This window comes from Epinephelus fuscoguttatus, linkage group LG8 (genome assembly GCF_011397635.1).
Source record: "Epinephelus fuscoguttatus linkage group LG8, E.fuscoguttatus.final_Chr_v1".
In the NCBI taxonomy this organism is placed as follows: domain Eukaryota; kingdom Metazoa; phylum Chordata; class Actinopteri; order Perciformes; family Serranidae; genus Epinephelus; species Epinephelus fuscoguttatus.
Window position 1 is genome coordinate 23,690,388 of NC_064759.1, and position 16,200 is coordinate 23,706,587.

Sequence of the window (16,200 nt, forward strand, 5' to 3'; positions counted from 1 at the left end):
CTAAGTGGCATAATTAATTTATCACACAGAGAAATGCAATCAGCTGCTGGTGCAAACATAATAATACACTCTTCTTCCTGTGTGCACAGTGAGGAGGACACTGAAGAACGGTCTGACAACAGAGGAGGCAAATGCTCTCGGCTTGTCCAGTGGTTCAGAGATGCAGGTGTGAGCTGGACATGAGGACGCCTGGAAGCCCTTTCACTGCCCCTCCAACGCCTACACCCAACCTGGCAACCCACTCCATTCTGGCTTGGCACTAAAATCCCCTCCCCAGCTTTGATGAGTTGACCTCATCTTCATGCGTTTGGTTCACATAAGCTTGACACAAGTGCTTCCTGAAGAGAGTGGAGAAAAGGTTTTATTCATGGACTGATGGACTGATGGTCAGAGCGAGCAGAAACAGAGCGCTGCATTCAAACCACTAAGCTTCGCTATTGCTGGATAAACATCGACGACGTGCACTCACAAGGCTTAATCATGATCATCCTTCGAACGTGACATTGCATACAAACACCCACACAATAGTGTGATTTTTTTAGGGCGGAGGGTATCAAGAGTTGGCAATGCTTCGATCTCAGTGGCCTTGATTGAATCCAAAGGGTAAGAAGTGCGGTACAGACACTAAACTCCCCGCTGCTTGGGTTTAGTGTCAGCCCTGCAGCTTTGGTGACGAACTGAAAGACACTTCATCTGTTGAATAGATGGCTTTGTGCAGCGGGTTGTTCTGTTTTAATACTACTGTGGTAGTTTTGTGTTTCTTTTCATTTTGCTCAAGAAGGTGCTCAAATAAGGAACAATTGCACTGGAAGTAAAAGTTGGGTATCAATGGAATGTGAAATCCTTGACACTGATGAACCACTGACATCTGAAAATATACTCAACAGTTTAACCAGCAAATCAACAGTAGCACAGTTTTTAATATCTAATCAAAAAGTGGACATGTTCGAGGCAGATGAGCATCTCACGCTTCATTAAATGTCTGTTAGTCGACTAGATGAGAAGGAATTTATCAGAGGAGCGACTATTTTTAAAGTCGTTGACGTTAGGACTGGTGATGCCACTAGTTTCAGACTAATGCTCATCAACATTTTTAGCTTCAACAAACGTCGACATCATGTGACCTCTTCTCACTGATGGACTGAACAGCAGGAGAGTTTTAGGAAGGCAGGTGCAGTGTTACAGGTGAGCAGTCTTCACATAGCGATTTATTTTCTAGGAACTATGAGCTGCACATTTCAGAGTGCCTTTCAGAGACAGTTATTTATTACAACGTTTTCAGGGACATATACTCAAGAAAATGTTACTACAGATGTGCAGTCCGCGAGGGTGCGAGAGGATAATACTGCAATGTGTATCGTTCACGAGCTGTGATTTATTTTTAACCAGTGTTTTTAAAAAAAAAACTTGTCCTGGCAATTTTTTTTCCATGTTATGTCTTGGATCAAATAGTATGTTATGAAGATAGCTTTAAAGTATTTATGACAACTTAGGGATTGGTCATGCACATTAGCTGTAACCTGTTGCCTTACTGTAGAATAACGCATTGTTCCACTCTAGTCGAGATCTACGTTCAAATGTTCACGATAGACCAGGCCAAATTATTGTGTAGTTTAACTGGCGTCACTGGAGATCTCAGCTTGTTATTCACCCAACAGGCGGAGCTTCATTCTCACTATGAATGTGAACATCAGGTTACAAGACAGTTAGTAAAATGGACGCACATGAAATCTCCATTATTTATCTGTATTGAAGTGAATAAGAAGGAGCCCGCGGTTTAGCTTCTCGTTTATGCAGGTCTTTATTTGAACTATCGATGAGCTCATTGTGCTATTAATCAATGTGGAACAACCTTGGCTAAATTTATAACATGCATCATTTCAGTTTATATCATGGCATGGAAAATCCATTAGCTGGTTTCACACTGTGATGGAAACATAGCCATTGAGAGGAAAAAGAATCTAGCGCTACATCACGATGAAGCTACGTAAAAACACACCAGCAGTACATGTTTTTTGTTTTGTTTAGAATGAACTGAAAACTATTCAGCACCTTAGACTCAATGTGTAGCATGCAGCTTATTAGAACTGAATTTTTTTTGGGGGGGGGGGGGGGGGGGGCGCATCGTGTTTCCCAGATTGTACTGATTTTTGTCGAGACAGAATAGATGTGTAAAGTAATATAGGGGGGAATGCTGTAAAATGATGTACATGTCATGACTGTCTTTATGGGTTTTTTTTGCTCCATGTGTAGAATAGTGTATCATAGACTAAAAGCAGTATTATTCTAAATATAATTTAAGCAAACCAAGCCATGCATGGTTTAAAAAGGTGTCACTTCTGCTTGATTTCAAAAAAAAAAAAAAAAAAAAAAAAAGGAGGTTCACTTTGGTTCTCAGAGCTGTAGGTTTGTGTTATTAAACCTTTTCACTTCACGGACTGTTAACGTGAACAATCGTGGTCAAACGCGCAGTGATGAAATTCACCAGCTAGTCCTGTGGAATCCCTTAGAAGCCTTTTGATTTCATTGCACTCGACGTTTTCTTCTTTTAACATTAGCTCACACACTCACACACACACACACACACACACACACACATTGCTGCCTGTGCCATAACATCACTGTGGAACTTGGACCCAAGTGCTATACAACCAAGGCTTCGATTGCGTCTGTGCCCACAGCAAAAACTATGTAACAAGTTCAATAAAAAGGCTCATTAAAACATCTTTTGACTATTTTTTTTTGTACTGTACCTTGCAAATGTGCTCTTTTAGAAAACAAAGTATCCCATCTAACACTTTTAGGACAGAAACGGCAAACAAGAAAAACTTAAGCCTCTTTATTTTCAGTCCACACAACCCATGCTTCAAGTCACTTTTATTCAAGAGCATACAGAGGTCGATGACAAGCTTCACCAATATAGCTCATCTGGGGTTTACACATGGCCGTCATACAGACCTCATTTGGTCTTGTTTAAAATTCCTATACGTCCACAGGTGTTATGGATCTAAATGTGATTATGGTTTGCTTTTTATAAATTGCAGAGACATAATGATGAACACGACAGCTACCTACAAAAAAGGGGGGAAAAGGTTGGAAAATACAATTGAGCATCAAAAAGAAAAAAAAAAAGCACAAAAAATAAAAATCAGCTGAAACAGTCTCAGCAAATCCAGTGCAACCCAAGACATGTTCTGCTTTATACTAGCTGAAAACTAAAAAAAAAAAAAAAACAAGGGCACATATTAAGAGTTATATAATTTGTATATCCTGATCATAATTCAAATTTATCAATGTACATTTTTCCCTGAACAATTACTTTTGCACAGTACCTCTGAATTGTATAGATAAATTACAAAATGGAGTATTCCCTTTCCACCAGACATGATTTACTTTGTAAAACCCCTGAATGACTGACAGGCAGAAAGCTCTTATGCTGTTTACATTTTATATTGCTACATTTTTTTTTTAAACAAAGATTAACAAAGGGATTTTTCAGTTTTGCATATTTTCTTAGGTTTGTGGTTTTGGTGTGCATCTGCACCAATAAAGTCAAATTATTACTGAAATAGCACCAAAATACAAACACCTGACGGGCGTTCATTCAAAGTGTGTTTTAGAAATAGTACATAGCAAGTGTGCAGTGCAGTTTAATCGTTAACCACAAAGTGATTAGATTTATAAAATGGCAAAGAAGTAAACAACACTAACTGTATATTACCAGACACATAAAGCTGATCCTCAATCAACGCGGACAAGTCGGACCTGACAGCTGCAACCACTGACTCGTCTTCTATTGCAGGGTCACTGTTAGGATTCAATCGTCTGCAATGAATACAAGTAAACTCAGAGCTGTTGTTGGACACAGTTCCCGGCGACTGTTTGGTACGATTATATTCTTTTAGAGCTGGCTTAATTTAGAAACTAGAAAAAGGAGACTATGTCCTTGATGCATACACATGATTCAGGTTGCCTTCCTTTAAAAAATAGATTTTGGGGATCAGCTCAGTTGGAGAAACAACCGAAGCTTGACGTGTGAGGTGTTTAAAAAGCTTATATAAAAATGTATACCCAAATTATAGCTCCTGTGAGGGAAATATGTAAATGTTTACATTTTTAAAAATACTTTTTTTTTTTTTTTTTTTAAACCATAGTTACTCATGAAGTTAATTCAACACATAGCACCAGCTTGTAGATCATGCCAAGCCCTGGGTTTGGTCTAAAGAGCAAATCTGTGCTGCACTAAAATAAGTGTAACCCAGACAGCAGTGAGACAAATTGACAAATCTTCAAAGAACTTAAAGTGCCACTCCAGTCCCACTCCAGCTTCCCAGACTTCAGCTATCTAAACCTAACCACAGTACGCGTTTCCTATCTAAGACAACTGATGGGGAGCTTCAAGCATTTCCATGAGGAAAGTGTCAATAGGTGTGTCACCGATCAGCTTGAAGAAGAAGAGATGCTCCAAGCACTTCAAGCCAATGGATCGCAGTGCTGGCAGCCGAAGGAGGAGCTTAGCAAACCTGCAGGGAGCAAACAAGAGACTGTCAGTTTGATAATACTTAATACTTTAAAACAAAAGCTTGTGACAGCTGAGGACATTTACCTTCCCTGCTGCTCTGGGTATTTCTGTTTGCAGTAGGCCTCCAATGATGCATAGACCTTTTCTCTAAGGAGCTCCACCTCACTAGTGTTGGAGAGCCCCTTAGCATCTGCAAGAAAATAAACAAGACACATAAAGATTCATCCTTTTTTATAAAATGTTAGCTTTCTTATTAAGAGATCAGCACTGCACAGGCACCTGGGTTGAAGAGGACGATGGCTCGGAGGCAGCCCAGCTCTGTTTTGTCCATTTGCATATCTCTCATTTTGTTGACGAGCTCCGTAAGGACCCTAAATTATGACAGATGTTGCAATGATTTTTGAGTAAAAATTGCACTAACTTTGATGACTCAAAGACACTCAGAAATATCACAAAAGTGTAAAATTACCTGTCAAATATGGCGCCGACCTCTGCACTCTGCACACTCTCCCTGTGTTAAACAAAACCAGTTACTATACAGACGTATGAGAAACACAGATAAAGGTATTACTATCAGCTGCAATTTATATTTGAGTATGTTATATCTTAAGGCTGCTGTGAAACTGCACCTAATTACAGCAACAACTAAGTTAATCTCTGGTGTGATGGTACAATGGACAACCAAGACAGGACATCAGAAGAGATACCCACGCACCAATACAGCTGGGAAAAGGCTCACTGTCATCATCATGCCAGTCAAGGACTGAAACATTTGCTGCTGTTTTTAAATCGCTTTTTATTATTTTTTGCACTTTGAGCACCTTCTTTATGTGACGTTCTGAATTAACTGTCGGTTTTTTTGCACTGATCTCAGCCTGTGAAACTCCAGCCCAGTTGTGCTGGTGTGCAGGTATTTCCTCTGCCATCCTTTCTTATTTGAGTCAGTTGGCGGTGTTTTGTCTTATCCGTGTACCTGTCAAAAATGGCACCAACTCCTGCGCTGTGTGAACCGTCGCGCTGCAGCTCGGAGGCCAGGAGGACGCCATCCTTCAAAGCGATGGAGCGATGGGAGAACGAGGCAATGAGGAGCTCATTCCACCCTGACAAAGGAAATACAATTTAACACAGTTAAGTAATGATACCAGTGGAAAAAAACTTCAGCAGTTCTTAAAGTGACATTACACCCAAAATGAAGAGCTGTTTCACAGAGGGGACTCTCCTCGAGTCAGGATGCATACCCACTGTGGTAAACTCTTGCCAACTATCTATCTGTTCCCTGTGAGATTCACTTCCACAGGGTCCTGACCCAGAGCGCCATGGAAACACACTTACAAACTATAGTTACTACTGACAGCAAACCCCTTTGGGTCATCACCAAACACATAACAAGGACCTGACAACAGTAACGGCAACACAATGTCTCTACACCAGGTGACTCCGCCCACGTTTCCCAACCTGTATGAGGCTACAGTTACCAAACACTTCTGTACTCCTCACAAAAATTGCTTTGCAGTTTCTTTCTATCCTAGATTTGATGTAAAGAGCAGAAACAACTCAACTTTACAGGCTTCAGCTTTTAACAGCATCACTGAGCTTTACACTGAACACATGACAGCTATTTAAACAAGTGTCCTTGTTACTCTGTCAGAACTGTACTTTGTAATACAACATTCAGAATCTGCCTCTGATAAACATGCAAAGACAGAATGTGGGTTAGGGATGGGTATACTGTTAAGATTTAACAGTACTATTTCTCTTACCAATACTGCTTATTGATAAGGTACTCTTATTGGTTGATTTAGTGTTAAGTGCTTAGCTCTCTCCACCACAGTCATGAAGAGCAGGGTGTGTGAGTGTGCTTGTGTGAGAGAGAGAGAGAAGGGCAGAGAGAGCTGGTCCCCACGTCTTTCACATGTGACAGGACCCCAAAGAGAGACCTCTGTTCTGGATTGGGACTTGCAAATATTTATCATAGACAAATGTTTTTATCTTATTGCAAATTACAAACAAAGTTAATTAGATAAAAAGTGCAAGATAACTTTTGTGTAGCAAAAACAAAACAGGACATTTACTTCTTTAAATTCCTCCAGTACTGAGAGGGGAACCGGTTACGTCTGAGAATATCAATACTACGGTTTTTAATAATTTAGCCCAGGGGCCTGTTTAATAGACGCTTTTACTGTTAGTAAACAGTATGACCTTTTTTGGTGGGCTGGGGTTAGCTGGAGGCAAAACAATTCTCCACAGACATTAGCTAATGCTAGCTAGTGAGTTCTGTTGGCTTGTCTTAAGCCAATGGAGGAAGATGATGTGAGTGGTGCATTCAGAAATATTAATTTGGAGTGCCCTGGCCCATTTGTAATCAGAGCGCTGTCTGAAGGTACCGTTCCGTTATACAGAGCACCACACTCCCAAAGTGGCAGTGCACACTCTAGGTGCTAGGAGAGACGGCGCGGAGTGGAGTGAATGTGTGATTAACTTTACGGCTCATTAATTCATATAGAAATAAAGCTCCATTTCTTCGACCAACAGGACTACTCATTTTAGTGTAGAGCGTCAGACTGAATATTTGAACTCATCATGTCAGGTCACTCTGTGACTCTCTGACACTGACCAAACTGGCCGACCCATATGCTCTCACTCAGTGGATCGATGATGAAGGTGGTCAGCTCTGTGGTTGATTACTATGGCAATCTTACATAGGAGGAAGTCACTTGAACGGTTTCCTCCAGTTTGTTTTGCTATCAAAGCTAAAGTTAGCTAATGTGCTATAAAGTTAGCGTGACAGAAAAATCCAGTATTCCTCTTAATACCTCCCCAGTTTCTGATGAGGTGGACATGATAACCCTTAAGACACATAATGTTATTCATCCCTACAACAGTAAATACCCTTTCCCTAACCTGATATAAAGTGTGCGCTGCACATGTGAGCATTTTTGATGATTGTTTCCATCCAGTCCTGTTGTCTTATCGCATTTAACTACAGTTGTCTTTGTTTTTGTTGACAGACGGTGGTGGTTGGTATTGTGATAAAATTTAAGTTTTGAGTTATGACCCCTTCTATTCTGGCTCACAATAGCACAAAAAGACAACATTTTAAGACTCCTGTGTAACCAACAGCCCTCTGGTGGCGAGTCGTGTTTTGCCTCCAGCTACTAACATGACGTCGTTGTGACTAGGGATGGGCAATCGATCAAAATTCATTATTTGATCATCAAAAAAATTAACGATCAATTATTGATTAATTGATAAGCGAGTATTTCGAAAGAGAGAAAACAAAAGAGTGCAGTGCAGATTGTCGCCGCAAGAGAGCGCAGCTGCCCCTGTTTTGAGCTTCAACCCCCCAGGCCAAAGAGGAAGAAAGGCGCGCATGCGCAGTTCACCCCTGGGTTTTTAGAACCGTTGCCAGCAAGAGTTACAGGCTTCAGTTTTCAGCAAAACCTCCGTCTTTCAATGGCGCAGTGTATTCAGAGGCCTCAAAAGAAGCCGCCGAGGCTTTGGAGAGCGATGAGAGCCTCAGTCTGTTAATGATTTTTTGCCTGGCATAGGTCTGGCGGGGGTCTCGTAGGCCCATCGAGCCGCCGTGCTTGCCGAGCGGAAAGGTCTCATTGGCACGGTGACTCGCCGGGCGGGGGGTCTCGTTGGCACAGCAGCTCACTGGACCTATGCCAAGCATTGTAGGGGAAACACTGCGACTATCGATCAAAAGTATTTGTGATCGATCAAAAGCCTTAACAATCAATCATCGCTAATCGAAAATTGATGCCCATCCCTAGTTGTGACGTTGGCTCTAAAGGGTCTATACTGGGTTGCCCATCCCCAGTGTGGATCTCCATGTTTCATACAAATGTTTCATGACTGTGGGTGCTCGATCGTACCTGCACGCAGGAGGATGACCTGGTCATCAAGGGGCAGTTCAGAGAAATGAGGGATTCTCTTCGCCCACTCAACCAGAGCAAACAGCTGTTTGTCTGCAGTCTGACAGATGTTGGTAACTGCATCATGGGGCTGAAACCAAACAATACATCACGTTGTCTTAGTCATACCACAAAAACCAAATACTTCCAGCAATTACAGTAAGTCTGTAGTCATGGGCATGTTTTTAATAAGGTTGTTCTAAAAACATGAGGCCCAAAGCCAACACAGGTTTACGAAAAAATAGATGACTGAGCAAGTGATATATTAATGGCCGTGTTGTAACCACTCACAGAGTTGCCTGCAGAACCATCAGAGTGAAGCTCAGTCTTCTGCTCCACAGCCGTCTCTGCCTCTAAAATCTTCTCCACGGGCATCTCCTCATTCACCCCGACGCTGAACTCCAGCTCTCCTTCACGCTCGCGGTTCCTCTGGCGCTCCTCCTGGACCGCTGCGTCAGACAGAGGACAAGGACACAGTAGTGGAGATGGGGGGAGAAAAGAAATGAGATGATGAATACTGAAGAATGAAAAATGTAAGCTGATGAATCTGATCAATGACTTTAGGGTTAGAGTGATATTATGCAAAATGCTCTGCCTCTCTGCAGGGTTTTTGCTACATTGAGAAAGTCCTGCTCAAATCAAAAACTGTCTTGCCAAAACTGTAATCATGACAGCAGTAATTAATTTGAAAAGTGTTGCTTTCAGTGGATTATTGTCAATTATGACAGAAGTCTGGGGCTGGAAATCTCTACAGCACATTCCTCAAGGTTTGATTTGATTCAAGGATGGAAGAAGAGATTATAAATGTTTCTCAATGCATCTTTCAACATTTTCTCATCTCTATATATTTTCTACTGTATAGTAACATAAATATCCATCATGACAAAAGCCAGATGAATCTACTTCCATTGTAAACAGAAGTATAGAAACTGGCAGGTTGAAGTTACATGCATGAGTTTGTTATGAACATGCCTCCCAGTTAGTTTACATGCATTAGCTTAATGTTTCACAATCAAATACTAAGTCGTTACAGACAAAATCACAATGCATCTGAGAATCTATTGCTTTTCCCACCCCAACTGAAATGGTAGCATTAATCCAGAGTGGTGCAGTACAGAGCACGAAGCACCATGAGGACAACTGAGAGGAGCATGTGAAGTTTGTTAAATCTTAATAGCAGTAAACAAAAACAGGGAGAGAGAGAGAGAGAGTCTTTGCTGTCTACACATCAACCAAAAAGGAGACTGTGATCTCAGTGAGGTGGCAGAACAAAAACTGTTGTCTGATCCAAAATATTCTAAGTTCCCTCAATGAAATTGGGAGGGGAGAAACACAACAGAGCTGTCAGAGTCTCTTTGAAAATACTGGCACTCTAACATATAATCTACCCATCTCACTGGCAGATCAGACACTGTTAAACTGACAGTGTTGAGCTGCCCCCTGAAAGCTGGAGGTTCAAATTATCAGTCGGAGACCCCTCAGTCGACTGAGATTGCCTGAAGCTGTCTTTTTTCTTTTTCTTATTTTGCCCATCAGTCTGCAGTTCAGGCTACTTCTGGGGATGTTTTGGTCCCCAGATTTGCTGCAGAATAAGCGCTCTTCACTTTCACGCTGCTGCAGACATGGAGGCTGCTGCCTGAAGGAGAAGAGGCTTTGCGCAGCAAGGCTCCAAAATAACATTATCTTCTGCCTTCTGCTTAGAAGTGGTGAATTTACGGCTCACAGCAACTTAATACAATACAGACTCTGGCTTTTGTTTGTCATCTAGTGGCAGCAAAAAAAATTTTTTTTGCACAGTTCTGATAATTGTTAGCGCAGGTTGCTTGTTTACTGTATTATGTGACATCAATGTTAAACTGAACATCCCACTGAACCCAGTTCAAACTCTCAAACTCTTTATGGAAAAACAGGAACGAATAGTCTAATATTGATCAGCCAAATCTGATTCAACTGACATAATTTGGAGCCAGGTACAGCCCTATGAAATGGTGATTTAACTGGTGGCAAAGCAGAGCGTAGACACTTTATGGGCCTAAATATGGAGCCAATATTTGAGTTGCACAGACCTAGTATGAAGGCAGCAGCTCTCCCAATACATGTATCATATACTTATACATTTAAGATACTTAAAACTGTCCTTGTGGCCTATGAACTGCAGCCTGAACTAGAATGATCGTTACATATTTTGCTGCCTCAACACCACTTCACTACCTCAGATTTTAAATACAGTTACATACATTTAATAAAGAACTGTAACTGTCTGACTGCTTACTTTACAAAGCAGTCCATCCTCGCTCTCCATCATTTCTGGGTTTTACCCATAAATCCCCCAGTTAACGATTTTGCATGTCTAACACAACAGGCTAATTCTTGAAGTAGCATAAAAATACAGTATCTTTAAAATTTCAATGCATACTCATCCATCCCTCATCTTTTCCATCTTCTTTTATCCACTTTACATGTTTGATCACTATTGAAAGATGGAGAAAGGGTAGAATAGGAGAAAATGAAGAGAAGAGATGGAGAGGGGTTAGTTATATAAACCAGCCCCAATACACTCGTCTCTACTCTTTATCTTGTTTAATCTGACTAATCTAGCATCCACCCTCACCTACTCCAGAAATAGTACTAATCCAATATTACTTAATCAATTTAAATGGGCTTCCTTTAGTATAATTAGTTATTCTAGGAAATCAAATTGACTGCCAATGTTTAAATCATTCTGAAAATGTATATTTAACTCTCTGCTGCAAGAAACTCCAATGTTTGTCACTTTTGTATTGCTGCAGTTGAGACAACTCGCACAAAATGTGTTCCTAAACCTTTAACAGCCAAACAGGCTCTCAAAATGAACTTGTACCTCTAATGCTACCCTGTTCCTTGCATACCTTCCCTCTTCATGCCCATGGCCAGGCACTTCTGGTAGCGGCAGTACTGGCAGCGATTGCGCTGGCGTTTGTCGACCAGGCACTCTTTGTTATCCCTGCAGGTATAGCTAAGGTCTTTGCGCACAGTTCGTTTGAAGAAACCTTTGCAACCCTCACAGCTGTACACTCCATAATGCTTGCCTGTAAATTACACACATGAAAAGGAAAAAAGTCAAGTTAGAGGCTGATGAGAAAAATCAAAGTGAAGGCAACAGTCTGGCATACATTTTTGACTTTTACTAGTAACATGTCCATTTTGTTTAAATGTTGAGGAAACACAGGCAAAAACATCTGAAAGCAGGGGATTATCTACACTTAAATAAAATAAAACAGTCTCCAGCTGATGTTTCACTTTTGCTAATCCCACTCTTGGTGCACTCACTCACCAGAGGAGCGGTCTCCACAGATGACACACATGCGTTTCTGAGACAACATTATTCCAGGGCTATGAGGTGGCATGGGCCTCAGGCCAAATGGAGGCTTGATGTCTTCTGAGCTGCTGATTGAGTGCATCCCTGATATGGGTGCTGAAGAAGAGATCTGGATACAAGGAGCAGCAAAAATATAATAACAATTAACATATTGTGATAGCTAGTTAAATGACAACTGTTATTTACTTTTATTTCATTGATGTGTATGTAGTAGTTATACATCACCATTACAGCGTCAGAACAATGACGACATATATTCTATTTTTAATATTTTTATATCTAAAGTACTAGTGTTACACACTGTAGCATAATGCACATCCAATTTCTTTTTAAATGTACATTTTCATTTCCATTTCATTTTAATTTACATATTTTTTTTCATGTTACTACTTTATATTTACATACTTCTATTTCATTCACTATTACTTCTTGTAATTCTTTATTCTTTACATCAGAGCAACTGTATCACAATTTCCCCCTGGGAATCAATTAAGTATTTCTGATTCTGATTCTTTGGTTATTTTAGCATTATTAATGCACTTACTCTTCTGACAATTCACTACACTGCATATAGTGTAAAGGCATTCATTGCAGTGTACAAAAAAAAAACAAAACAAAAAAAAAACACATGTGTAGCCTCTGCCCCATGTAAACAAACACCAGTACCCTACAGCAATTGAATCCCTTAAATACAAAACAGAAGTGCATCACAACATCAATTCACACACTTTCTGATGGCGTTCAGTTACCTGACTGTTGCTGATGGGTCCAAATCCCAAAGAGGGTGAGACCACTGGGGAGTTGAGTGAGGGGCTGATAACTGAGAAAGGAGATCCTAAGACGTTGGTGGGGCTGTTGGAGGCTGAACTGTTGGGCTGCTGTGAGGACATGGCGAGTAAGCTACCCAGTGGAGAGGATGAGGTCCCGTCTGAAGGATATCAATCTGAGGGTGACACAAAAGGATGTAATTAGCTTTTTGAATAAGCTGGAAAAAAGTCTTTCCAGTAGAGCTCAAATATGTACATGATTAGTCAATCAGCAGAATTTTACTATGAGCCATTTTGACAATTTATTAATAATTTCTACCATATATCAAGCTGCCTGCCAGCCTCTGGCTCCAAGGATTTGCTGCTTTTACTCTATTTTAAATAATTAGCAAATGAACATATTTGGGTGTTGGACTGTGGGTCAGACGAAACAAGACATTTGAACACAGCCTGGACTTATTTAGATGTCATTTTTCACTGTTTCTGAACATTTATAGACAACTGTCTCCTTAAGACAACTATCGTTAGTGTTTAGTTGTAACCATAGTCTGAGGACACACTGCAGTTAACTACCACATTTCCCAACAAGAAATGTTAGTCAAGCTCTCTGTCACACAAAAACTCGAAATTAAACCTCATATGCATTAACTGTCACACAGAAAGAGTGACGTGTTGGACGGACTGTGATTAAAACCACGTTGTTTATGTGCTAATCGGACGCCCCAAATACAAATTGTTTTACAAGATTCGCCCTGATTAACTTAATCAAATTAAAAGAAAAAACACTGAGATTTAGCAACGTTTTGAGCATAGTTGGAGAATCGTTGTTTAACCTGCACAACACATAAAGTACATTAAGATCTGCTTACATTAATCAGTGTTGTTAACGCTAGCTGGCCGCTGTTGGCATCGTATTAATGTTACACGTTTGCTAAATGCTGCTAACGATACGCAGTAACGTTGACATTTACGTTAATCCGAGAACCGTATTAAGTGAATGTAAATCTCTAACCTCAAACAGAAGTGCCACTGCCTATGAGTATTTTTAATAAGTAAACACAAATACAGTGCATTACTGACCGCAACACATAAATAATGTCCTACGCTTGCTTTTACTATTAGTTAGTTAGCTAGCTAGCTAGCTAGCTAGCTGCAAACCCATAAAAGCTCGAAAGCCCCTTGAGAAAGCTAACGTTAGCTTTGGTTCCCATGTCTGGCTAATAGTACACTCTGTAACATTTCGTAAAACTAGACTAAAAACATACCCCGCTAGTCATCCAGACGTGTAGCGCTTAGTAACTCGACGCTCATCAAACCACTTGAATAAATCGGCACAAATAGCGCAATGTTTTCTAGCTACCTTCGGTTAGCTTGTTAGCTGCGATTACGGCTAACCTAGCTAATGTGGCTAACATTAGCTCGCTGCAGGTTTGGTCTGGAGAAGCGGTTGCTGACAAAATAGCTCGTGGTCGTTTGAAGGTTAGAAATACTTACCAGACACACCTTCGACGCATTGTTGAAAACAGCCTTACTGTACTTGTGGTAATGAGACCAGCGCCAGACAACAGGCCGAGACTCAGATCCAGTTTACTTCTACTTGACGCGGCTGCTGTTGTTGTTTACAGGCCATGGTGGCTCAGTGCCAGTATCCCTAGAGCCAAAATGTCTCATGGGACCACCCATAACAGCGTTGTCATATGACACTCCTGCAGTACATGTTCCGCTTCACTTATTATTTCATCATTCTGATTTTTGCTCATTTTAATTGTGTTTCATATGTTTATTTATTTTGCTCGAACAAATGCATTAAAATCATGATAGATTACATTTACTGCTTGTTTTTCCTTTTGCACCATATATTGTCCTGAAATGGAATAAACGACCTTCCAAAAAACAAACAACCAACAAAAGGGTACAAGACTGATGTATTCAGGGCGAAGTAATGGAAAATGACACATTGCATATTTGCATATAACTGGCACAAGATCCCTACTTGAACAAATAAAGGGAAAAGACATAGTTATTCTGGTCATGATGAGGTCCTGATATACAAACACTGAAGTATGAGATGGTAAATTTCAGTACATTCAGTACAGACATGCTGTGTTTTTTGGGTAGCCTAATTCTGGCACAGCAGATCTAATCTGAGCCAACTCTTGGACAGCCACACCTACAAGAAGTGCTGGAATGCTTTTGCCTATGACAGGAGGGGAACAGTGTTGCACAACTTTTTAATGCTCCAATGATGTTGTTGGGTATCATTTTTCACCATCTGAAATATTTAACACAGTGTTCTGTTTTTGTAATGCTTTGAGGTCGTCTTCAGACTTCCTTGCTGTCAAGTGAACAATGAGTTGTACTTTCCAAACAGTTAATCAGTCTCAACACGTTTTTAACACTTGAGTACAGAAGTGACTTGCAGTTTCTGTCAAGCAAGATCTACTTTTTTTTCACACGATTAAACTGTTTTAAATGTTCATGTTGTCACCAAACTTTCTAAGAAAAAAACCTCATGGGAAACTAGACAGCCTTGTCACAAGAGCTGCCCTCATGTAAGATGCAGAACCCCTAGACAGTAACATTTTCCAGTAAACAGGATCTAAAAATACTGCTTTTCTTTTCAGATTGACTACTTTTGCTTTGTCAATACTTAAGTGAATTCATCTAATATTTTAGTGAATGATTTTTATGATTCAATAACTCCTTTTTCTCAGTGTAGTGATCATGGACACATAGGAGGATCCAGAGATCAAACCTCCAACCATATAAATCAGGGGTGTCAAACATACGGCCCGTGGGCCAGAAGCAGCCCTTCAAAGGATCCAATCCGGCCCACTAGATGACTAGGCTAAGAGGTGCAAGGTTTTAGGAGCAGGTTAAACAGTGAATATCTGCTTCATGTAAAATGCTGCTTCAGAGGCTTTCCCACCCTGACCCGAATTTAGTTGTCTAAAAAAGCAAGCCACTTCAGCACATATTAATATGTAGTAAGAAAATTGGTGTTGATATGATACATCATATAGGTTCTGACGATATTTAAGTTTACACAACAGTTTCTGTATATTTTGAATAGTGTATAGTAGTTGACTGCTAGAGTTATGTTTATATTTATATATTATATATTATATATTGTGGACAACATGATGCGATCGTGTTATGTAGTGTTGAAGTATGATAACCTGAATACGATGAGAATACATAGAAATAGGACATCAAGTCGGTAGTGGACCACAAAAGACATAATTTTGGAAGGACTTGACCTGTCATTTTGTTTTTCTTTTTTGTAGTCTCAATAAACCTCATTAAACTTTTCCCCTGCCTCATGTGAGTACTGTGGATCTCCGGAAAAGGAACAGAAACACAAGTTTAAACCGAGACATCACAAACTAAGGGGCCTAGGAGGTGTTGAAATGACCACGACACTTAAAGGTATTGAACACCGTGCACAATATTGTCAATCAGCAGCTTCAGTACCAAAGAATCTGAATTGAACTTCTATTCTAATGCAATATCAGTGGTAGTATTAGTATGGATAAATGCACATGTAATGACAGTGAGAAGTAGACTGAATGTGGGAAAACTGAGACATATTATTGAAACTGCACTTATTTTTCCTACAACATCCCAGGCTGTTCA

General features: G+C 40.3%; 2 protein-coding genes across 7 annotated transcripts in view; one reads left to right on the plus strand and one right to left on the minus strand.

Annotated features, from left to right (window-relative positions):
* Positions 1 to 2,717, plus strand: part of fhod3b (formin homology 2 domain containing 3b) — a 102,675-nt gene extending 99,958 nt beyond the window's left edge. For all 3 annotated transcript variants that reach the window (XM_049584989.1, XM_049584991.1, XM_049584990.1), the window contains one exon: positions 90 to 2,717. In XM_049584989.1, coding sequence (XP_049440946.1) covers positions 90 to 172 — 83 coding nt within the window. In that variant the 3' untranslated portion in view covers positions 173 to 2,717. The remainder of the gene's footprint in view (positions 1 to 89) is intronic.
* Positions 2,718 to 2,824: 107 nt separating this feature from the next.
* On the minus strand, positions 2,825 to 14,229 carry rxrbb (retinoid x receptor, beta b). Of its 4 annotated transcripts, none has more exons than XM_049584993.1 (12): positions 14,059 to 14,229; positions 12,547 to 12,740; positions 11,753 to 11,906; positions 11,328 to 11,507; positions 10,856 to 10,909; positions 8,731 to 8,888; positions 8,401 to 8,530; positions 5,496 to 5,622; positions 4,992 to 5,033; positions 4,802 to 4,893; positions 4,607 to 4,712; positions 2,825 to 4,523 (listed from the first exon to the last, which is right to left on the minus strand). In XM_049584993.1, the coding sequence occupies exons 2-12, from the start codon at positions 12,685 to 12,687 to the stop codon at positions 4,376 to 4,378; spliced, it is 1,332 nt and encodes a 443-aa protein (XP_049440950.1). In that variant the 5' UTR covers positions 12,688 to 12,740; positions 14,059 to 14,229; the 3' UTR covers positions 2,825 to 4,375. The 4 variants fall into 4 exon arrangements, with proteins under 4 accessions (XP_049440950.1, XP_049440951.1, XP_049440952.1 ...); XM_049584994.1 differs by having other exon boundaries at positions 14,068 to 14,223; XM_049584995.1 differs by lacking the exon at positions 14,059 to 14,229 and adding an exon at positions 13,830 to 14,004.
* Between the last annotated feature and the right edge of the window lie 1,971 nt (positions 14,230 to 16,200).

Bases quoted from the DNA above. Each gene is read 5' to 3' on its own strand.
- rxrbb (XM_049584993.1), bottom strand. From the start codon at position 12,687: ATGTCCTCACAGCAGCCCAACAGTTCAGCCTCCAACAGCCCCACCAAC. The intron at 11,907-12,546 runs GTAACTGAACGC...CCTTGTATCCAG, and splicing joins GACCCATCAGCAACAGTCAG to ATCTCTTCTTCAGCACCCAT. The intron at 4,894-4,991 runs GTAATTTTACAC...GTCATAATTTAG, and splicing joins GTCGGCGCCATATTTGACAG to GGTCCTTACGGAGCTCGTCA.